The sequence below is a fragment of the Pelophylax lessonae genome, assembly GCF_965119305.1.
Source record: "Pelophylax lessonae genome assembly, chromosome: 4".
Lineage (NCBI taxonomy): Eukaryota > Metazoa > Chordata > Amphibia > Anura > Ranidae > Pelophylax > Pelophylax lessonae.
The window spans coordinates 642,407,296-642,429,124 of record NC_138771.1 but is presented as its reverse complement, the minus strand read 5'-3'; the positions used below and the strand labels follow the sequence as shown (position 1 = coordinate 642,429,124).

The 21,829-nt window shown below is 41.3% G+C and overlaps 2 protein-coding genes across 2 annotated transcripts in view; one reads left to right on the top strand and one right to left on the bottom strand.

The window, feature by feature from the left end:
* Window positions 1-5,415: 5,415 nt before the first annotated feature.
* LOC309552920 (olfactory receptor 11A1-like) lies at window positions 5,416-6,186 on the top strand (the record flags this gene model as incomplete). The annotated part of the gene is made up of 1 exon (XM_082253827.1): window positions 5,416-6,186. The coding sequence occupies one exon, from the start codon at window positions 5,416-5,418 to the stop codon at window positions 6,184-6,186; it is 771 nt and encodes a 256-aa protein (XP_082109953.1).
* A 6,926-nt stretch (window positions 6,187-13,112) lies between these two features.
* Window positions 13,113-21,829, bottom strand: part of LOC309553395 (NXPE family member 3-like) — a 113,169-nt gene continuing 104,452 nt past the window's right edge. Inside the window, exons 5-6 of the mRNA XM_082254573.1 lie at window positions 19,646-19,852; window positions 13,113-13,727 (exon numbers count right to left, since the gene is read on the bottom strand). Of these exons, the coding sequence (XP_082110699.1) occupies window positions 13,195-13,727; window positions 19,646-19,852 (740 nt within the window). The 3' untranslated portion in view covers window positions 13,113-13,194. The remainder of the gene's footprint in view (window positions 13,728-19,645; window positions 19,853-21,829) is intronic.

Below are 21,829 nucleotides of genomic sequence, written 5' to 3'. Positions count from 1 at the left end.
TGAAGAAAAAAAAGTATTTTGGGCAAAATCGCCATTTTTATAGATGTGACTCTGCCTAGAACATAAATGAGATAAGTAGCCCACATTTTTAATAGGGATCTAATGTGAGAGACTATTGGGTGATAATTATTGTGAAAGAGGGCTTGAAATGAAGGAGTAAATTGTATCCTAATGTAACGGAAAGATTGAGTGCACCATGCAAAAGTTAAATGTTGTTGCAGAGTGGCCATCAGATCACTTGATATATTAATTGGCATGGTTGAGCATTTAGACAGGTTAACCCCCAGATCTGATTTGGTTGGAAAGACTCTAATAGGGATGTCAAGTTAGGTAACACAATTAAGGGATTAGTTAGGAATAACAGGACAACAGGACATCATCTGCGTATTGACTAAGTTTAAATTTCGCTTGGACCTTTACAATAGACTTTGATGTTGACATTTTCGGAAATGGCTCTAGACAGGGGTTCTATTGCTAAAGCAAAGAGGAGTGGGGAAAGTGGGGACATCCCTGCCTGGTGCCTCTTTGTAGTGGGAACAATTGGGAGTTATTACCAGGTAATTTGATGTGGGTCTAGGGAGCTTGATACAGAGCATAAAAACCTTTGAGGAAATCTTCTGTAATACCAAATCTAGGTAGTAGATAGTCTAAGTATGACCAGCTAATGCTGTAAAAAAAATGCATTTTTGCTTGCATATGATTGGATGATGGAAGCCACCATAGCTCCCTTTCGTTTACAGGGCTCTAGAGCAGTGGTCTCCAAACTGTGGCTGAATGTGTCCCTTTGCTTGCCTTTATCTGGCCTCCAGGGCACTATTATTCTCATTGACACCAACAAGGGGGTACCATTCCTTCCACTGATACTAACAGTGGGGAACCAATCTTCTTACTGACACCAGCAATGGGGCATAATTTTGTCCCACTGATAAAAAACTGTTAAGCACAATTCCTGCTACTAATACCAATGATGGGTCACTACTGCTCCTTCCACTTGCTATAAGCAAGTAGTGACCCAATAAGTAATTGTTGTACTCTCACTGAAAATGGGGCATTTTCTACTTTCACTGGCCACTCCGGCCCTCCTAAAGTCTGAAGGACAGTAAACCTGCCCTTTGTTTAGAATGTCTGGATACCCCTGCTCTAGAGTGCAACTGCTCTTTCAAAAGTGCACAGTAATTTTGACTTTAGTAAATCGACTCCGCGTTTTTTGGTGACTAAAAAAAAAAAGGGGGCGGGGGCACATCTGTGTTTTTTGCTGCATTTAGGGTGTGCTGCTAGCCCATTCAAAATAAATACGATGCCTTCAAGTAATAAATATTGGTTTTGTACTCTGCAATTGCAAGTTAAAAATAGTGCATGCATGCATACTTGCAAAACGATGGGTGTATTTATAAAAAAAAAAACAATGGCATATACATTTTCCCAGTGAAAGTGTGCATACATTTGTTCTGTCAAATGAGGAAAATATTATTAGGCTATTTCCTGTGCTGTTCAAATGCCTTTCATTGATTTAACACAGAAAATACTGCATTTGACTAGTAGGTGGCAGTACGTACCCCATGATACTTAGCCATGTAGTGGTCAAATGTGGTATTTAACATTTTATATTTATGAAAAACAATTGACCAAAAACTGGATCAAATGGCTTTAAAAGAACAGGAGAGAGGGAATGGGTAAAGAACCAGCCTACTATATGCTCAGTTCCTGGTAAAGAAAGTAATTTCTACAGACAACTAGGGATGATCGAACAGTTCGGGTCGACCATCGGTTTGACCCGAACATTGACTGTTCGAAATTCGGCCAAATTCCAAACTTTTCGCGGAAAAAGTTCGGAACTCGGCAACCAGAACCGACCAAAATGCAATGGGACAGGAACTGGGCTTTAAAAGCCAGTGATTGGACCAGAACCATCAGTAAAAGCCAATTGTGGGGGCAGGAGGATGCTAGGAATGTGATTGGAGTGACTAGGGGGTCCAGAGGCCAATCAGTAGTGAATACGCCCCCCAGTATATAACATAGCCCCGCCAAATCTCTAGCACTGTAATACAGGGCTGTGGAAGAGAGTGGAAGCAGTTCTGTTGTTCTGTTACTCCTGCTTCAAAAGTGTCATTTAGCAATTATTAGTGTGAGGAAAGGGATATCTAGTGTAGTTAGGGTACTATTTTCCACTATAGTTAGATTCAATAATCTAGTTTCTGTAGGGAGAGTGTTAAGTGTCAGGGTGACCATAGTGTAGTGTAGGGTGAACTGACTCTGACTGCTATGGCAGGTTGACCAAACTCTTCCATGTCAGGGTGACCACCATAGAAAAAAGATTGTTTGTCTTAGAATTGCAGTAGAGCAGGGATAGGGCTCCGCTACTTTCACACCTGGGCGTTTTTGTTGCAGGCATTTATTGGGCATTTTATGGGCGTCTTTGGAGGCAGGCATAACATCTGAACTTTTGTATAGGGGTATATATACACACACACATATATGTATATAAACACACACATATATAGGTGTGATAGGAGCGGAGCCACATCCCTGCAAATAATTTCATTAGCGCAGGCATAGGGTTCCGCTACTTTCACACCTATATGTGTGTATGTGTATATATACATATACCCCCTACACAGAAGTTCAGATGTCATGCCTGCCTCCAAAGACGCCCAAAAAATGCCCAATAAAACGCCTGCAACAAAAACGCCCAGGTGTGTTGTTGCAGGCGTTTTTTTGGACGTCTTTGGAGGCAGGCATAACATCTGAACTTCTGTATAGGGGTATATATACACACACACATATATGTGTATATATACACATACACACATATAGGTGTGATAGGAGCGGAGCCACATCCCTGCAAATAATTTCATTAGCGCAGGCATAGGGTTCCGCTACTTTCACACCTATATGTGTGTATGTGTATATATACATATTTGTCTGTGTGTATATATACCCCTATACAGAAGTTCAGATGTCATGCCTGCCTCCAAAGACGTCCACAAACAAGCCCAATAAACACCTGCAACATAAACGGCCAGGTGTGAAAGTAGACAAACAATCTTTTTTTTCTGGTTCTGGACATGCTACAGAGCTGAAACATCACAGGTACACTTTTTAGACCCCCCAGACACTAAATCCAAAGAAATCTCTTTTTTTTTTTCAATAATTTTTTTCAATAATTGGCTCTGTATCAAAAACGACAATTTTTAAGAACTTTTTTTGTGTGATTTAATAGTCCCTGGGGCATGACCCAGAACCCTAGGCACTTTTTAGGGGCATTTCTTGGGTTTTAGGGTTTCAAAATGGTGTTTTTTGATTACCGAAGTTTGGGTCCCATTGATTTCAATGGGTTTCTGGAATCCGGACACGAACTTTCGGGAAGTTCGGATGTTCTGGTCAAACTGAACTTTTCAAAAGTTCGATCATCCCTACAGACAACGTCCTGTAAGAGAGTATAATTGAATAATTTATTTAGATGGTCCTCCCACCTTCATCACCTCTCCTGAATAGTGATGAACAGACTCTGCAAATCGATCTTTTGAACTATGGATAATAAAAGAGGTAATGCAGAATTGCAATTATGTATGCGCAATTATTAACTTGCAATTTTAGAGTATTTGCATACTGAAAAAAAAGGTTTAGTTCTACTCTAAGGCCCAATTAACAAGTGTTTTAGCTTGAAGCTCCTAAACGCTCAACATCCTGTGTATTTCAGCGGTGACTATACACATATGAATGCTTGGCACCTGATGCTCCAAAAGCTACACATGCTCAGGTTGTGGTAAAAATGGGCATTTTTGACCCGATACTCTTGAACGCCTGAAAACGCATGATTTGAGCATTTCCATGTGATTTTTCCACATGTTTTTCAAGCATTTTTTCATGTATTGTTTTTTCATTGAAAAAACAAAAACATCTGAAGGTTCAATACACATGTAAAAACTTGAAACACGTTTGTATACCAGTACAAATAACATGCAAAATGTCTCAACAAAAATCCGCCTGAAAACACCTGAAATTCACTTTGCTCATGTGTGAATACAGCCTAATGAGGCATGTATATTATAATAGTTTGTTGCATTAATATATACAGTATATGTGTAACCACAATGCTTCTCCTTTTTCTTCCCCTTCTCCTCCTTCTCTTTCTCCTCCTTCTTCTCCTTCCTCTCCTTCTTCTCCTCTTCTTTCTCCTTCTACTCCTTTTCTCCTTCTCCTTCTACTCCTTTTTCTCCTCCTCCTCCTCCTCCTTCTTCTCGTCCTATTTCTCTTTCTCCTCTTTCTTGTCCTATTCTGTCTCCTTCCCCTTCTTCTTCTTTTTCTCCTTCTTCACTTCTTTCTCCTACTCCTTTCTTCCTTTTTACTCCTTTTCTCCCTTCTCCTTCTTCTCCTCTTTCTCTATCTCTTTCTCCTACTTTCCCTTCTCCTTTTCTTCCTCCTTCTTCTCCTCCTTTTCCTTCCCCTTTCCTTTTTTCTTCCCCTTCTTCTTCTTCTCCTCCTCCTCTTTCTCCTTTTCATTTTCCTCCTACTCCTCCTTCTCTTTATCATTTTCCTTCTCCTCTACTTTCTCCTTCTTCTCCTCCTTCTCATCCCCTTTATCCTTCTTTTCTCCTCCTCCTCCTTCTCCTTCTCCACTTTCTCCTTCTCCTTTTCCTCCTTGTTCTGTCCTTTCCCCTTCTCATTTTCATTCTCCTAATTCTTCTCCTCCTTCTTATTCTACTTCTCCTTCTTCTCCTCATCTTTCTCCTTCTCCTCCTTCTTCTCCTTCTACTCCTTCTGCTCCTTTTGCTCATCTTTCTGCTTCTTCTCCTCCTTTTTTCTCCTCTTTCTGCTTCTTCTCCTCCTTCTCCTCCTTCCCCTTCTCATTTTCCTTCTCATCTTCTTTCTCCTTTTCTTTTACCTCTTTTTTCTCCTTTTCCTTCTCCTCCTTTTTCTTCTTTTGCTCCTCCTTCTCCATTCCCCCCATGTTCTCCTTCTTCTTCTCCATCTTCTTCTTCTCCTATTCTTTCTCCTTTTCCTTCTTCTTTTCCTTCTCCTTCTCTTTCTTTTTCTCCTTCTCCATTTATTCCATTTTCTCCTTCTTCTCTTCCTCTTCTTTCTCCTTCTCCCTTTCCTGCTTCTCCTCCTCTTTCCCCTACTCCTTTTCCTTCTGCTTCTTCTTCTCCTCCTTTTTCTCCTTCTCATTTACCTCATTCTACTTCTCCTTTTCCTCTGTCTTCTCTTTCTCCTTCTCCTCTCAATTTTTACTTGCCTACAGCACATACAATGAATGGGACACACATTTCAGAAGTAAAAATTCTTGGGTTTGGAAATCTTCAAGATTTTAAGTATTTTCTTTTCTTGTTATTCTTAATCATCTATCTGTTGACCTTAACTGGAAATGCTGTCATTATTTTATTGGTGTCAACTAATTATCGCTTTCAATCACCAATGTACATTTTGCTGGGCAACTTGTCCTTCTCCGATATCCTGCTAACTACAAACATTGTCCCTAGCATGCTCAATGTAACATTATTAGAAGTTAGCACTGTGTCCCTTAGAAGCTGTATTGTGCAGTATTTAGTGTATGGAGGTTCAGCATGCATGGAGTGTCTTCTGCTCACTGTTATGTCATATGACCGCTACCTGGCCATATGTAATCCCTTGCACTACACCACAATTATGGACCTCAAACGTTGTTTATATCTGGTTTTATGTTCCTGGTTATTAGGATTTACTGCAACACTCATCCCAGTATTGATCATGCAAACATTGTGGTTCTGTGGTCCCAATGTGATTGACCATTTTTTCTGTGATTTTATCCCTCTCTTGGAATTATCTTGCTCAGATGTATCTGTAGCAAAGTACGTGGTGTTTGCCCTATCCAGTCTAGCAACAGTTCTACCATTCGGGTTCATCACCTTCACATATGTCTGCATTTTTTTGACCATCTTGAGGATTACTTCAGTCACTGGAAGACAGAAAACCTTCTCCACTTGTAGTTCCCACCTTGCCATTGTATGTATTTATTATGGCGCACTTTTTGCTATGTATGCGGTGCCCTCAAGCCAGCAATCTATGGCCGTGAAAAAGGTGGTTTCACTGATGTACACTGTGGTCACCCCATTACTGAACCCTATAATCTACAGCTTGAGGAACCAAGAGATCAAGTTGGCCATACAGAAATATCTGTGTGCAAGACAAGCTAAAGAAATTAAATAAGGTTAAAGCGGCGTTCCAGTCATACCCTAACTAAGCCTAAATCTACCCCCCCCCCCCATTCTGAGAACTATTCTATCTACCCTGTAAAAGAAAAGATGTCTTTATTTACCTATTCTCAGGCTGCTTTGGTCCGGTCACATATTCAGCATGGGGTTCAGTGTAAAAGGAGGGACAACCAACAATGGCTGCAGAGCAAAGATATCACCCATAGGCTTACTTTGGGGCAGCAGTTGTCGGCTGTTCCTCCTTTACACTGAAGCCAGCACTGAAAGCCATTAATGTGAAGAGACTTTGCTACAATGTAAAGTAGTGAGTGCACAGCTAAAGTAGTGAGTGTACAGCTTGTTTAACAGTGTAAATTGGCTGTCCCCGCAAAATAACGCAACACACAGCCAATAATGTCTAAACTGCTGGCAACAAAAGTGAGTACACCCCTAATGTTAAGACAAATGCCACTGTCACTACAAAAAATGTGTGTATGTGATATCCATTCAGCCTTAGCTGACTATTGGTCATACTGTGGGTCAGCTCTCTAGGCATCATATCTGACACACTTGAGAGCCTTAAAATAATGTGAAAAGATACAATTAGGTCCCTTTAGTAGATCCCAGGACACAACATCCTGTCAATTCCACAGGAACACAAAAAAATATATACAAAACAATGTGACAGAAGCAATAGCTATACATTTTGAAGGTTAAAGGAGATCTTCAGTCTTAAAAAAAAAAAAAAAAAACCATAATAGTCAGCAACTACAAATACTGTTGTCATAGGCGTGCGCACAGGGTGTGCTGAATGTGCTAATCACCCCATACACCAGGGCTTTTTCTCTGGCAGAACCCTCTTCCATCCCGGTGCAGAAGCAGCAGCAGTGATGGCCAGGTCTTGAATCATGGTAATCGGGGACCCTGTTCCCTGGTACAGTCCCCAGGCACACTGGTAACACACAGCCCACACCTGCTCCTCATTGATGGGTTGATCATCTGATTTCAGCACCTGATCCAGGGACAGCTCTCTGCATCCCACCACCTGCCTTCCCTGGCATCTGAACAGCTCCATCGCTGGGAGGCCACACAGCCAACCTTAGACTGGCCATATGTGTTCAATTTTCCTTTAGATTTACCTTACACTATGTAGTGCAAGGGCTTGCCTAATTGGGTACAGTTGAAAGTTGTTTAGTTTTGACCTCCTATTATATGTTTTTTGGTAAATCTAAAGGAAAATTGTACAAGACAATTAAACATGTATAGCCAGCCTAATGCCTCGTACACACGCAACGATTATCGGCCGACTTTTGTCCAGTGTTGTTGTGTTGGTTGAAATGTGCTCTAGACTGCACACAAATTTTCTCGGCCAACAAAAACCAACTTCAGAAGTGATGTCATGTGCTGGTTTACTTTCCGTGTGTATTTTCTTCTCTGAGCATGCCAAGTCTTGCTCATCAGATTTTTGTCTGCCGAAATCTGACTGACTGACGGAAAATGGGGCGTTGTGTTGACGGTCAACAAAAATTTTATAGCCTGCACACCAGATTTTATTCGGCTGAAAAGTCGGAGTTGGTTGTAGTTGTCGAAAGCATCATACTAACAAGCCGAAAATCGGCCGATCGGACGTTGGCCGAAAATTTTCGGCCAACTATCGATGCGTGTGTACGAGGCATTAGTCTCGCCTACTCCCACCTACTTACTGGGAAATGTCACCAGCTGGGAGAGGGGGCTGGAGGGTCCCAGGGAGAGGACTGGGATGGGGACCGACAGGAGGGATCTTGTGATAGGGACAGACAGTGGGATCCTCTGCTAGAAATGTGATAGGGACCACTGTCACTATTAAGCGGTGGCCTAGCATTGTACAAAGCATGGTTTTGTTTGAGCTGCCCTCCACTACAGACACGCAGGCAAATGTAGGGGCTGATTCACATGTGCTTTGATTTCTGAAGAGCGATCAGCGTTCAAATCACTCTTCTAAGAGAATTTGAGAGGTGGCGAGGAGGCGTTGTATAGCCTCCATGCCGTCTATTTTAACCCCTTGAACTCCGCACTGCATGCATTTCCAGGTGCTTGCAGAGTAATTCCATTAACTTGAATGGGTTATATATATATATATATATATATATATATATATATATATATATATATCACGCATATGTATGTGTGTTTGAGCTTTGGGGTGGACACCCTAATGCAATAGGCTGCGCATACCTATGACTGTAGTTGTGGAGTTTTAAAAAAGGATACTTACCTGTCCAAGGATCCAGCACTATCCTCACCCAAGCTGGTTCTTCATCGGTCTTCGGGTCCCCAGCACAGGCATGTTAACTGTGGGAAACTGTCTGTGACTCATTGTGACTCATGTATGAATTGCACTTTGTAAATGGTCCTGCAGCCTCCTTGGACCTTTGATGTGTCCCAGAAAGTTGAGTGCAAAGAAGGGGGGAGAATTCCTGCTTTGACGGCCTAGGTGGTAGGAGTGGGTACCTGCTAAAACTATGTACCTTCTCCCCCTTACAAGAATAAAAAATCCAAAAGTGGGAAAGGAGGGGGCATAAAGATGTTAACTTCCCTTTTAGGGCGAATTTCTGCTTTAATGTAAATAAAATGTACCCTTTTATTTCTATCTGCTGTCACCACAGTTTTCTAGTGATTACACGAGTGCCATTGGCTCCCGCTGCTGTCAATCAACGTCAGTAAGCCAATGAGGAGAGAGAGGGGGTGGGGTCTATACACGGCTCCATGTCTGAATGGATACAGAGAGCTGCGGCTCGGCTTGGCTTGGGTGCCCCATAGCAAGCTGCTTGCTGTGGGGGCACTGTGCCGGAGGGAGGGGCCAGGAGAGACAAAGAGGGACCCAAGAAGAGGAGGATCCGGGCTGCTCTGTACAAAACCGACTGCACAGAGGAGGTAAGTATAACATGTTTGTTATTTTTAAGCAAAATAAAATGAGACTTTAGTATCACTTTAAAGCTGCACATTATGATTCTAAACTATAAAAGTGCTAATGAATGCAACATTTTAATCATGAATTAATCATTAAATGTAATTTTTAAATCCAAGTAGAGAAAATTTCTAGTATCAGCCTCGTAAAGTCCCTTTTTAGCAAGGCTCCGGGTCATTCCTTTAGTGTTAACCATGAATAATTGCCCTAGAATTATTGTTCTTATTTGGTGGTACATGGCTATATATAATATGTGTAACGAAAAATTACATTTTCATACATAGGCTCCTCCAACAAATGTGTTTATGTTCCTATGTGTGCATATGTGAGGGGCAGAATGTGCTCAACTTTTTAGGGGGAGTTTCTAAATGCTTGGGTGTAACTTTTTTTATATCACATATTACTGTGTGACAGGATCTTTTTAATTTGAAATCAGGGTCTATTAGAGGTCTCACTTGCCTTCCTTTGAAATGAATAGAGCACAGGTTACGCTCCATTAGCTTCAACCCTGATCATGGCAGCTGGAAAAAACTACACTAGAAACAGTAAATGATATTATACACGTTGTTTCTTGGTTCTTTGCAACTAGGGGAGATCAGCAAATGGATCTTGCCTGGTCTCCCTCACCTCCACCCAGCAACACCCCCAATGTGGGTCACGGGATGCAGGTGGGACAGCAGAGAACGAGAGCAGCATTGCAGGGGATATATATATATATATATATATATATATATATATATACAGTGCCTTGCGAAAGTATTCGGCCCCCTTGAACTTTGCAACCTTTTGCCACATTTCAGGCTTCAAACATAAATATATAAAACTGTATTTTTTTGTGAAGAATCAACAACAAGTGGGACACAATCATGAAGTGGAACGACATTTATTGGATATTTCAAACTTTTTAAATAAATAAAAAACTGAAAAATTGGGCGTGCAAAATTATTCAGCCCCCTTAAGTTAATACTTTGTAGCGCCACCTTTTGCTGCGATTACAGCTGTAAGTCGCTTGGGGTATGTCTCTATCAGTTTTGCACATCGAGAGACTGAAATTTTTGCCCATTCCTCCTTGCAAAACAGCTGGAGCTCAGTGAGGTTGGATGGAGAGCGTTTGTGAACAGCAGTTTTCAGTTCTTTCCACAGATTCTTGATTGGATTCAGGTCTGGACTTTGACTTGGCCATTCTAACACCTGGATATGTTTATTTGTGAACCATTCCATTGTAGATTTTGCTTTATGTTTTAGATCATTGTCTTGTTGGAAGACAAATCTCCGTCCCAGTCTCAGGTCTTTTTCAGACTCCATCAGGTTTTCTTCCAGAATGGTCCTGTATTTGGCTCCATCCATCTTCCCATCAATTTTAACCATCTTCCCTGTCCCTGCTGAAGAAAAGCAGGCCCAAACCATGATGCTGCCACCACCATGTTTGACAGTGGGGATGGTGTGTTCAGGGTGATGAGCTGTGTTGCTTTTACGCCAAACATAACGTTTTGCATTGTTGCCAAAAAGTTTGATTTTGGTTTCATCTGACCAGAGCACCTTCTTCCACATGTTTGGTGTGTCTCCCAGGTGGCTTGTTGCAAGCTTTAAACTACACTTTTTATGGATATCTTTAAGAAATGGCTTTCTTCTTGCCACTCTTCCATAAACGCCAGATTTGTGCAGTATATGACTGATTGTTGTCCTATGGACAGAGTCTCCCACCTCAGCTGTAGATCTCTGCAGTTCATCCAGAGTGATCATGGGCCTCTTGGCTGCATCTCTGATCAGTCTTCTCCTTGTATGAGCTGAAAGTTTAGAGGGACGGCCAGGTCTTCATAGATTTGCAGTGGTCTGATACTCCTTCCATTTCAATATTATCGCTTGCACAGTGCTCCTTGGGATGTTTAAAGCTTGGGAAATCTTTTTGTATCCAAATCTGGCTCTAAACGTCTCCACAACAGTATCTCGGACCTGCCTGGTGTGTTCCTTGTTCTTCATGATGCTCTCTGTGCTTTAAACGGACCTCTGAGACTATCACAGTGCAGGTGCATTTATACGGAGACTTGATTACACACAGGTGGATTCTATTTATCATCATTAGTCATTTAGGTCAACATTGGATCATTCACAGATCCTCACTGACCTTCTGGAGAGAGTTTGCTGCACTGAAAGTAAAGGGGCTGAATAATTTTGCATGCCCAATTTTTCAGTTTTTTATTTGTTAACAAAGTTTAAAATATCCAATAAATTTCATTCCACTTCATGATTGTGTCCCACTTGTTGTTAATTCTTCACAAAAAATTACAGTTTTATATCTTTATGTTTGAAGCCTGAAATGTGGCAAAAGGTCGCAAAGTTCAAGGGGGGTGAATACTTTCGCAAGGCACTGTATATATAGGCACTTCAGTTTATATCAGTTTATGTTAGTATTGCTGAAAAAAACGGCGTGGGGTTACCCCCAGTCCATACCAGGCCCCTCCGGTCTGGTATGGATTTTAAGGGGAACCCAGTGCCAAAATAAAAAGAAACGGCGTGGGGTTCCCCCTAAAATCCATACCAGACCCTTATCTGAGCACACAGCCTGGCTGGCCAGGATGGGGGGTGGGGGCAAGCGAGCGCCCCCCCCCCCCCCTGAACCATACCAGGCCACGTGTCCTCAACATGGGGGAGTGGGCGCTTTGGGGCAGGGGGGCTCTGCCCCCCACCCCAAAGCTCCTTGCCCCCATGTTGATGGGGACAGGGGTCTCTTCCCCACAACCCTGGGCTGTGGTTGTGGGGGTCTGCGGGGGGAGGCTTATCGGAATCTGGAAGCCCCTTTTAACAAGGGGACCCCCAGATCCCGCCCCCCCATGTGAATGCATATCGGGTACATGGTACCCCTACCCATTCACCAAAAAAGTGTACAAAAAAATAATGACAAAAGCCAGTTTTGGAAGTCTTTTATTAAAAAATAAAAAAATACTGTCCCCCGATGATCAGTCACCCGAAAAATAGAAAAAAAACAAAGAAGAAGATCCTGCTTCTCCAGACGCTTCCTGTGGAATGAGCTGTTTTGATTTTGACAGCTCACAAGCCGTCCCACAATGCACTGCTTAAGTGCAGTGAATAAATTACTGATGTCAGTAATTTATTCACTGCACCAAAAGCAATGGATTATGGGGCCAAGTCAGAGCCCTACAATAGAGCTGTCAAACTCAGATAGAAGCTAGTTAGCCAGAGAGAGTCCAAGGTTAATCAGTTGGCTGGGTGGCTTAGCTGGTAGAATAATGGACTTGCAATTTAAAGGCTGTGAGTTTGAGTCTTCAGGCCAGCGGGTGATTAATATTAACTATGGATTTTAATTAAAACCTATTAATTTTCCCGTCCCTTCTGAAGTGACGTCAGTAATTTATTCACTGCACCTGAGCACTGGATTATGGGGTGCTAGTGATGTAAGAGCCCTATAAAAGAGCTGTCAATCTCAGATAGAGAATTGTTAGGCAGAGAGAGTCTTAGGTTATTCTGCTGCCTCGGTGACGTAGCCGTTAGAATAACAGGCTAGCAAGTTAGAGGCTGTGGGTTTGAATCCTTGGCCCAGTGATTAATAGTCACTTACATTTAAGCCTTTAAAATGAGGACTTGTGATTTTTCATGTTCGTGTTCGTATGTTCACTAGAACATTTCCCCTGTTCGAGATGTTCTGGTGCGAAACAAACAGGGGGTGTTCGGCTTATCACTACATATGACATATGTTGGTGGCATTAAAAGGGTTCAAGGAGGTTTAATAAGGTCCACTTCTGCATAAAATGTATTCCTTGATGCTGATTACATTCACTATAAATCGATAAGACAAAAATACATAATTTATTTTAGTTTATTCCAACAATCAAGTTTACATTGAGAGGCATATACATAAAAGTTGCAGACCAATCAAGCCACAGTAGGCTTGTCTACACTTGCCCGCACGTGTAGCTATCTGCTAAGTAGATTTTTGCATCTGCAACCAAAGCAGTGCATAAAATTTTGTATCCTCTATATATTTAGCAGGTGTTACTTAGACCTGGACATCCCACTGAAGAATGTGCACTAAACGTTATAAAAACACACCACTGATTGTTAATGAGGACATATAAACGAAAGCATCAAGTCTACCTCATTTTTAATAATGACCTTTTTAGGGTGGATATTTTCAGGATCACGGTGGCAAGTGGTCATCTGCCAAACATCAAGAACTGTGACTGGTAGCGTAGAGAACATAGCCCTCATCAGAGTGTCCAGCTGCAATGATAACCAGTCACTTCCATATTCAAACCCGTAGCCAGTGTTGGCCGATTTAATGAGGATCTTTGTTTCGGGGCTGCGCTCTAACAGCTGAACTACTGCTTTCCGAATGTGATGTAACCTATGGATATACACTCCAACAGGGTAACTAAGGAAGTGGGTAAAGAATGTTAACACGATGATCATCCCTTTTCGGTTCCCCAATCTATCCAACTCTGAAGCAATGTAGCGTAGTTCATGCACTCCAGTACGATCCATGCGTAAAGGTTTCTGGTGGGCTCTCCACTGGACCAAATAATTAAATTCTGCATCTGTGGCTAGAAGCGGACCTGGATGGTAAGGCACATGAAGATCTATCTTCTTCAGAGCTAAGATTTTGGAAATAAAATGAAAGGTAAAATAACAAGTGAATCAAAATTAAGATAATGGCTGACTGTATCTCTAGGCAAACTTTTTTTTTTTTGCTGTTTGTTGCACTGGCAAATTTTTACTCAACACAAGGACAGGAACTAAGGGCAAATCTCTCTAACAGGCAGACAACTGAAATAAAAAGAGATAGCTTGCACTTGCACTTTTTTTTTAGTTTTGGATACAGTGGAGAGGGATTAGAGCACTTGTCAGTTGTTATTGCTGTCTATGCCCCCGCTATGGAGATTCACCCTCTTTATTTGTCCTGTTTACCATTGAAAGTATACAAAACCTGGGACGCATTTTATAAGCAGGCCAGTTGGGAATACAGCTCTCAATGAATACCATAGTGGGCACAATTTTTATTTTTACCTGGGTTATAGCAACAATTTGGTGGTGGGTTAGGAGATTTATGAATAAAAGATATAACACATAAAGTGAAAGATTAGGCCAATTTATGAATTAAATGCTTTGAAGAAGCTGACACTCAATCAGTGGAATTACATGCAACACTTTGTCCGACCTTTGCCTAATCCCATCAGATCGAATAAAGAGTTGAACCCTATGGATAAAGTGTTGAACCCTATGGATAAAGAGTTGAACCCTATGGAAAAGCTATGTAACAAAGGTAAAACATGGTTTGTCCCAAGTTTATAGGATGTTAACCGATCTGGAGGGAAAGAGGAAACTTCCTTTTATTGAAAAATGGGAAAGAAAAATTGGAATCAGATTAGAAGAACACGAGTTTGAAGACTCTACTGAAAGCCGCACACTGCACCGCTAGAAATGTGAATACCATAGAGTTGAATTATAAGTGCCTCTCCAGATGGTATTTTATACCGGCCAGGGTGCACCGTTGTCAACCCGAGAAGTCTGGTTGGTGTTGGAGGGGGTGTCAGGTTGAAGGATCAATGTTTCATATATGGTGGGAATGCCCTAAGATCCCTGTATTTTGGTTGAGGATATAATATCTTACTAATCAAATTACAGACAAGGAAGTTGCGGGTGACCCCTGGGTAGTGATGGACGAACATCTGCTGGGATGGTTTGCGAACGCGATCGGTGAACTCATTCAAATGTTCGCGAACCATAGGTTCGCGGCGGACCCCATTCATTTTAGTGGCAGCGACAATGAAAAACCTCCAGGTCATATTTGCAGCCACAAAATACTGTACTTACTAGCTGTGCACACATAATCCCACAACATGGACACTGACATACCAGAAGCATTAAGGTGATAAAAAATATAAATTGGCGCTCCTTTTACAGTATGGTGGATGATAGAGTATATGCCAAGATAAGGTATTATAGTAAAAGCACACTAAGGATATCAAGATGTAAAGTGAAGGCAGTTTCTGTACAGAAAGCACAAGAAAGTGCAATAAAGCCAAACAGAATGGGCTAGATCTGTGACATAAGTGACAACTTCAAGTAAAATAAAATGTTCAATAACATAAAATACTTATTCAGCAATAGATGCCAAAAGAATGAAAGTGCTTAAGTGCACTTTATGATACCATAAAAATATGGACCTGATGATACGAAGGTGAAATGTGCCACCAATAAATAAATGTAAAGATAGATGAGTATTTTCAAACAATAAATATAAAGACGATAAAAGTGCTCAAGTGCAATAATATCACCAAAAATAAATATAAGACAAATGATGCTAGGTGAAATGTACCACCAGTAGAATCATATACAATGAATAGCGTACAATGCAAAGTGATGTGAAAGCAATAAAGTGCTTGAATGACATATAAACACAACAAATCACAAAAAATATTTGAACAATTGTCCAGGTGAAAAATAGTGCAATCAGGTGGTGTGTTTCAAAATAAAGTGACTCTTGTGACTCTTCTCAAATATAAAGTGACTCTTGTGATTTTCTATTGTTGTCTGTAGGGATAGCGTGTCACCCAAGTGAGCTTAATCCTTAAATGAGTGCAATGGCCGCTCACCCCCATATACACTCATAAGAGCGTTTTGTGATCTGTATCACTGGATGAGGGGGGGGAGAGAAGGAATCCTGGTCTTCCTCCACAGGTTGGACTGAGGCCAGATCCTCTTCCACCTCTAGGGCTCGAGTGGGGCCAAAAGGGAACCTCTAACTTCACTTTGGGGAGTGCTGCCAATGATATGGTGCTGTGCCGTCTCCTTAGTAATAATGCTCCCAGATGGTGATCCTCCTAAATGGGTCTCTCCCATTCAGGGGACAATAAAATGGGGCCTCATAGTGTAGTAGGTAAAATACGTTTTATTAAAAGACTAGTAAACATTCACAGTAAGGTATGTACAAATGCAGAACCGCCGATGCGGTAAATTCGATGCTTCCGGTCTCGGCCGTAGTGACGTCACCCTGCTCCTCCCGACGCGTTGCGTCACAATCTCGTGTCTTTATCAAGGGATAGCACTTTCTTGTGCTCTCTGTACATAAACTGCCTTCACTTTACATCTTGATATCCTTAGTGTGCTTTTACTATAATACCTTATCTTGGCATATACTCTATCATCCATCATACTGTAAAAGGAGCACCGATTTATATTTTTTTATCATCTTATTTTTCTTATAGTGGTGACACTGTAAAATTGGCAGCATCCTTTTTTTTTATCCTTTATTCAGAATTTTACTCTATTTCTTCATCATTGAAGAGTTTCTTTACACATATTTGTCACATCAATCACACTATTCTCCCATTGATATTGCATTGGTTCTTTACTCTTGTATTATACCAGAAGTATTGCTATTGGAAATGTGTCCATAAATTTTTTTCTTTTTTTCAGCAAAAAATGTTTATTTTTTTTTCTAAATCAGCCAGAACTGACAGCAGCTGGTAAATACTTGTCAAATACATATAGGGTCCGTTCACACATCTGTAAAATAGGTCCGCATCCGTTTCACAATTTAGCGGAACGTTTACAGACCCATTGATTTTCAATTCCAGTCTGAAAAATTAGGCATTGACAGGATAAAGAAGTAAGTGTCGGCCAGTACAGGCCCCAAAAATTAGCCAACAGGCGTTCACCTGACAGAAAAGAACTTTGTATTTTGTGGCTGGAGGTACATTAGGCATTCACAGGATAAATAATTGTTGGCCATTACAGGCCCCAAAAATTAGCCAACAGGCGTTCACCTGACAGAACCTGTCCTCCTGCAGAGTTTGTACAGGTAGTTGTTAACTGCACGTTTCTGCTGGAGCAGCCTATCAAGCATATACAAGGTTGAGTTCCATTGCATTGGGCAGTCACAAAAAAGACGTCTGATGGGCAGGTTGTGTCGCCGCTGAATGTCAGCAAGGTGAGCCATGGCTGTGTAAGATCTTCTGAAATGGCCTGGGATTTTCCTGGCCTGCCACAAGATGTCCTGGACCCCAGGGTATTTGACAACGAATCGCTGCATGACCGAGTTCTGGACGTGTGCCATGCACGGCACGTGTGTAATTTTGCCCTGTTTCAGCGTGCTCAGCAGATTGGCACCGTTGTCGAACACCACTTTACCAACTGTCAAATTGAGCGGTGTCAGCCACTGATCTGCCTGTGAACACAAAGCTGAAAGGAGTGCAGGACCAGTGTGGCTCTTGGCTTCAAGGCACAACAGATGCAGCACAGCATGGCAACGTCTCACCTGGCATGTGGAATAGGTTCTGGGGATCTTAGGCGGTGCAGCAGAAGATACGGTAGCAGTGGAAAAGGAGGAGTCAGCCGAGGAGGAGAGGGAGGATGGAGGAGAAGAAGAGGCAGGCCAGCATGCAATCCGTGGCGGTAAAACCAAATCTACATGGGTGCCACAGGTTACATGCTAGACGGCCGTCAGAAGGTTCACCCAGTGGGCAGTAAAAGTGATATACCTAACCTGCCCGTGTTTGCTAGACCATGTGTGTGTGGTCAGATGTATCTTGGCACCGACACTGTGTGACAGAGATACATTCACTTGCCGCTGAACATGGCCATATAGCTCTGGGGTGCCCTGTCATTTTGGGGGGCCACTGGTCTATCACACCAGTTATAAAAAATATTTTCTAGTAACTTTTGTCATTGTATGTAGCAGAGTTAACGCAGCGAAAGAGGCAAAATTTCTGCAGTACCCAAATACATTATAATATGCTTTCTATATTAGAAAGTATATTATAAGTGTATTACACCCCTATATAGTGCACACCAAACAATAGTACACCTATACCAGTCCTTAAAAGGACTTTTGTGGACCTATTACCGAGCGATTTGTGTCACTGACAGTCTGTCCCTGCTCCACACAGCAAACCTCTCCCTACACTGACAAAAGGCAGAATGTGAAATGGCCGCTAGATCAGGTCTATTTATAATGTAGGGGGTATGTCCATGTGCTGAAATGTTTCAATTGGCTGTCCTGTACCACCTGATGGATGTGTCATGGGTCAAAGTTCTTCACAATGTAAAAGAATATGGCGGGCGCGAACATCACCATATGTTCGCATGATCGGCGAACAGCGAACGAGCAAAGTTTGCCGCGAACCACTGGGTATGTTTATTGCACAAAACGAATAGAATACAAAAATGTTATCGAAATTCAATTGTTCCAAATCTGCTTAATGCCGCGAAGGGGACAATCCCCAAAAAATGGTTAGAAACCAAAGTCCCCTACTATTAGGGATTGGTTTAGGAGTGTCAATTATTTGTACTATATGGAATTTATGTGTAGCAGAGATGAAGAACGCATGGACAATTTTTCAAAAAAGTGGAAAAAAATTGAAAGATTTAAAAAAAAAACTACAGATTGCATATGAATATGGGAAAATTAATCGCTCTCTTCGTTCCTCTCAAAACCTCCTGCTCTCTAGCTCCCTCATCACCTCCTCCCATGCTCACCTCCAGGACTTTTCCAGAGCCTCTCCAATCCTATGGAACTCCTTACCCTAATATGTCCGATTATCTCCTACTCTATTAGCTTTTAGACGATCTCTGAAAACCCTTCTCTTCAGAGAAGCCTATCCTACCCACACCTAACAACTATACTTCCATTTTCTCCATCAGCCCATCCCCCACAGTTATTGCCTTCTGTTTCACTTGACCCTCCCTTCTAGATTGTAAGCTCTAACGAGCAGGGCCGTCCAATTCCTCCTGTATTGAATTGTATTGTAACTGTATTGTCTTCCCTCATATTGTTAAGCGCTGCGCAAACTGTTGGCGCTATATAAATCCTGTATAATGATAATAATAATAATAATAATAATAATAATAATAATAATAATAAATTAGGAAAACTATTACTATAGGATATTCTGGAGTTACATAGAAGTCGAGTAGAACAATAGGGAAGTCATTGATATGGCTGGGAGATTGGAGAGGAGGGGGGTGGGAGGCAAGTGGGGAAATGTGATATCTTTTTTCCTATAGTGTTTTTTTTTTTAATTAATTAAAAAAATAAATTAAATAAATAAAATAATTTAATAAAATAAAGTGAACGTAAAAGAAAATCCCAAATTTTGGGTTGCCTCCAGAAAAGTAATAGAGGGGAAATCTTCCAATGGGGACATTACTTCTGGTGATCTGGGGGGCCCCAGGTAATTCCCTTCATTTGCAGGGATTTCCTCTAACTTCCTGTTGGGTTATGGGACAGGAAGTGGAGGAAAATCTCCCTAATGGGACACAGATGGCAAAAAAAAAATCTGACAATATAACCCTTCCTTAGTGTATCCAAAATGAAAACAAAAGTTTTGCGTATACTTCTACTTTAACATGTATTTGCTGCATGTATCCCAACTGGAGATTTGCCATTATTTCTTTCCACAATTATAACATTTTCACTAGGACAGGCAGCAAAGGGAAATCTTCCCAACAGGACACCAGTAACAATAAAAACCTGATAGGAGTTCTTCTTATTCCCTGTTCTTCAACATACTTGGTATGAAATCCACAAGGTATTCCCACCACTGTCGCAGTGTAGAGTCTCCGAACATGTAGACAATCTTCCCAGCAAGGCACGTTGCTGCCGTAGTATGATGATCAAAATGTTTATTGGAGCAGACCAGAGACTTCCAGACGTCTTGGTAGTAGAATCCAGAAGGGTTTGGATTCTTTAGCCCAGCCATACATGCAACATTTGTACCTAGAGAAAAAAAACATAAAAATCACCCTTCTCATGATGCCGTTACCATCAAATCTTTTTTTTTTTTTTTTCAAATATAATTTTTATTAAAGTTTCCGGGTGAGATAGTATAATACAGAGTCCAATAAACAAAACATATCATATTCAATTATATTCCTACATCAATCTGTTCATAACACAGCTAATTTCCAATGGGCTCTTCTCACCCTAACTTCCTTATTTCTATATATAAAACAAATCAACCCCAAAAAAAAAAAACCCATCAAATCTTTTTTTTTTTTAATTATGCATAATTATTATCTGTAATTATATTTTATTATGAGTAGTCATAAAATTACTAATGAACTCAGCTGTTGGAGAGCAAGCCATACGTAGACTCCTGAAGCAATCTAAATATCCAGTCTCAAAGTGGAACTTTAGTCAGAAAGCATAAAAAAAATAAAAAAAAAAAAAATAAGTGCCTATATTGCTTAAAACTCAGCATTACACAGTCTCACCATGCTTTGTACATGCTTTATTGCTTTCCATTTTTGGCATTGTGCCGAAAAATTTGAACCACTAGAGGCCGATCTGCTGACAGCCTAAAGATTTACTGCTGCTCAGGGGCTCTGAGCTTAAGCAAAATGACAGCCTCCAGCAAGAAGAAACAGAAACAGCGCTGGAGGTAATTTACAGAACATACTCATTTTGGTAGCATAATTATTAACCGCTTCCTGATAGCAGATTAACTATTACAGGGCGGCGGCACTGTGCAAGATCACGTATATATATATATATATATGATCCTGCACTTGTGGGTTTCGGACGCGAGTGAGTGCCACCGGCGGCCCGCTCCCGATGTGATTTTAGACGGCAGGAGGTGATCAGCGGGTACCGCGGACCCGATCTTTACCGGCACCCGCTGATCGTTTGCCATGCTGACAGATTTGGCATTCTGTAAACAAGTACAAAAAATAAAGGAACAGAGCGCACACCGCCCTAGTGTAACACCATTTATTTGAAGTTAATAGAAGCCATAAAAACAGGTACTCACAAACAGATAGGAAGTCATGCATGGAAATAAATATCCCCCGATGATGTTTACAGGGCTCTCTCCTCCTAGTCTCGGTGGCTCAGCTGTTCGTCCTGCACTGATCAGTGAGTATCGTACGGCTAAGCCAACCGCCTCGGATTACTCAAGGAGACTCGATGTGGTGCGCCTGCGCACGGTCCAGCCGCCGCCACACACCCTCCAAGAGCAGGATGCTGTAGCCACTCAGAGAAACTGACAATGCGGTTAAGCAGAGGGAGACTCCTGGTTGAGATCTGAAGAAGGAGGCTACGCCTCCGAAACTTTGTCCTTAGCAACCCCATGCAAGTCATGCTCTGGGTCCCGATCGGGGAGTCTCCCTCTACCACCAAAAGAAAGCTCTATTTGTGGGAAAAACAAAGGCATATATTTTATTTGGGTAGAGTGTCACATAACTGCGCAACTGTGAGTTAAAGCAACGCAGTGCTGTATAGAAAAAAATGGCCAGTGGTTCCCAAAAAGTGTCAAAAGTGTCAGTTAGTGTCCGCAATATCGCAGTCCCTCTATCAGTTGCTGATCGCCGCCATTGCTATAACAATTTTTAAAAAATAAAAATATCCCATAGTTTGTAGATGCTATAACTTTTGTGCAAACCAATCAATATACGCTTATTGGGACTTTTTTTACCAAAAAAATTTAGCAGAATACAGATTGGCCCAAATTGATGAAGAAATTACATTTTTAGAAATATCAGAAAATTTGGAGTAAATGGTATAGTATGGAAGGGACTAGTGAGATATAGAGTAGATGAAAGGAATGATCAACTTAGAGAATTGTAAATGTAATTTGTAATATTATGTGTGTTTCTGATATGCAATAAAGAGTATAAAAAAAAAAGAAATTCAATTTTTTTTTTTTATTGGATGTGTTTTAGAGCAGTAAGTAAAACAAATATATATATATTTTTT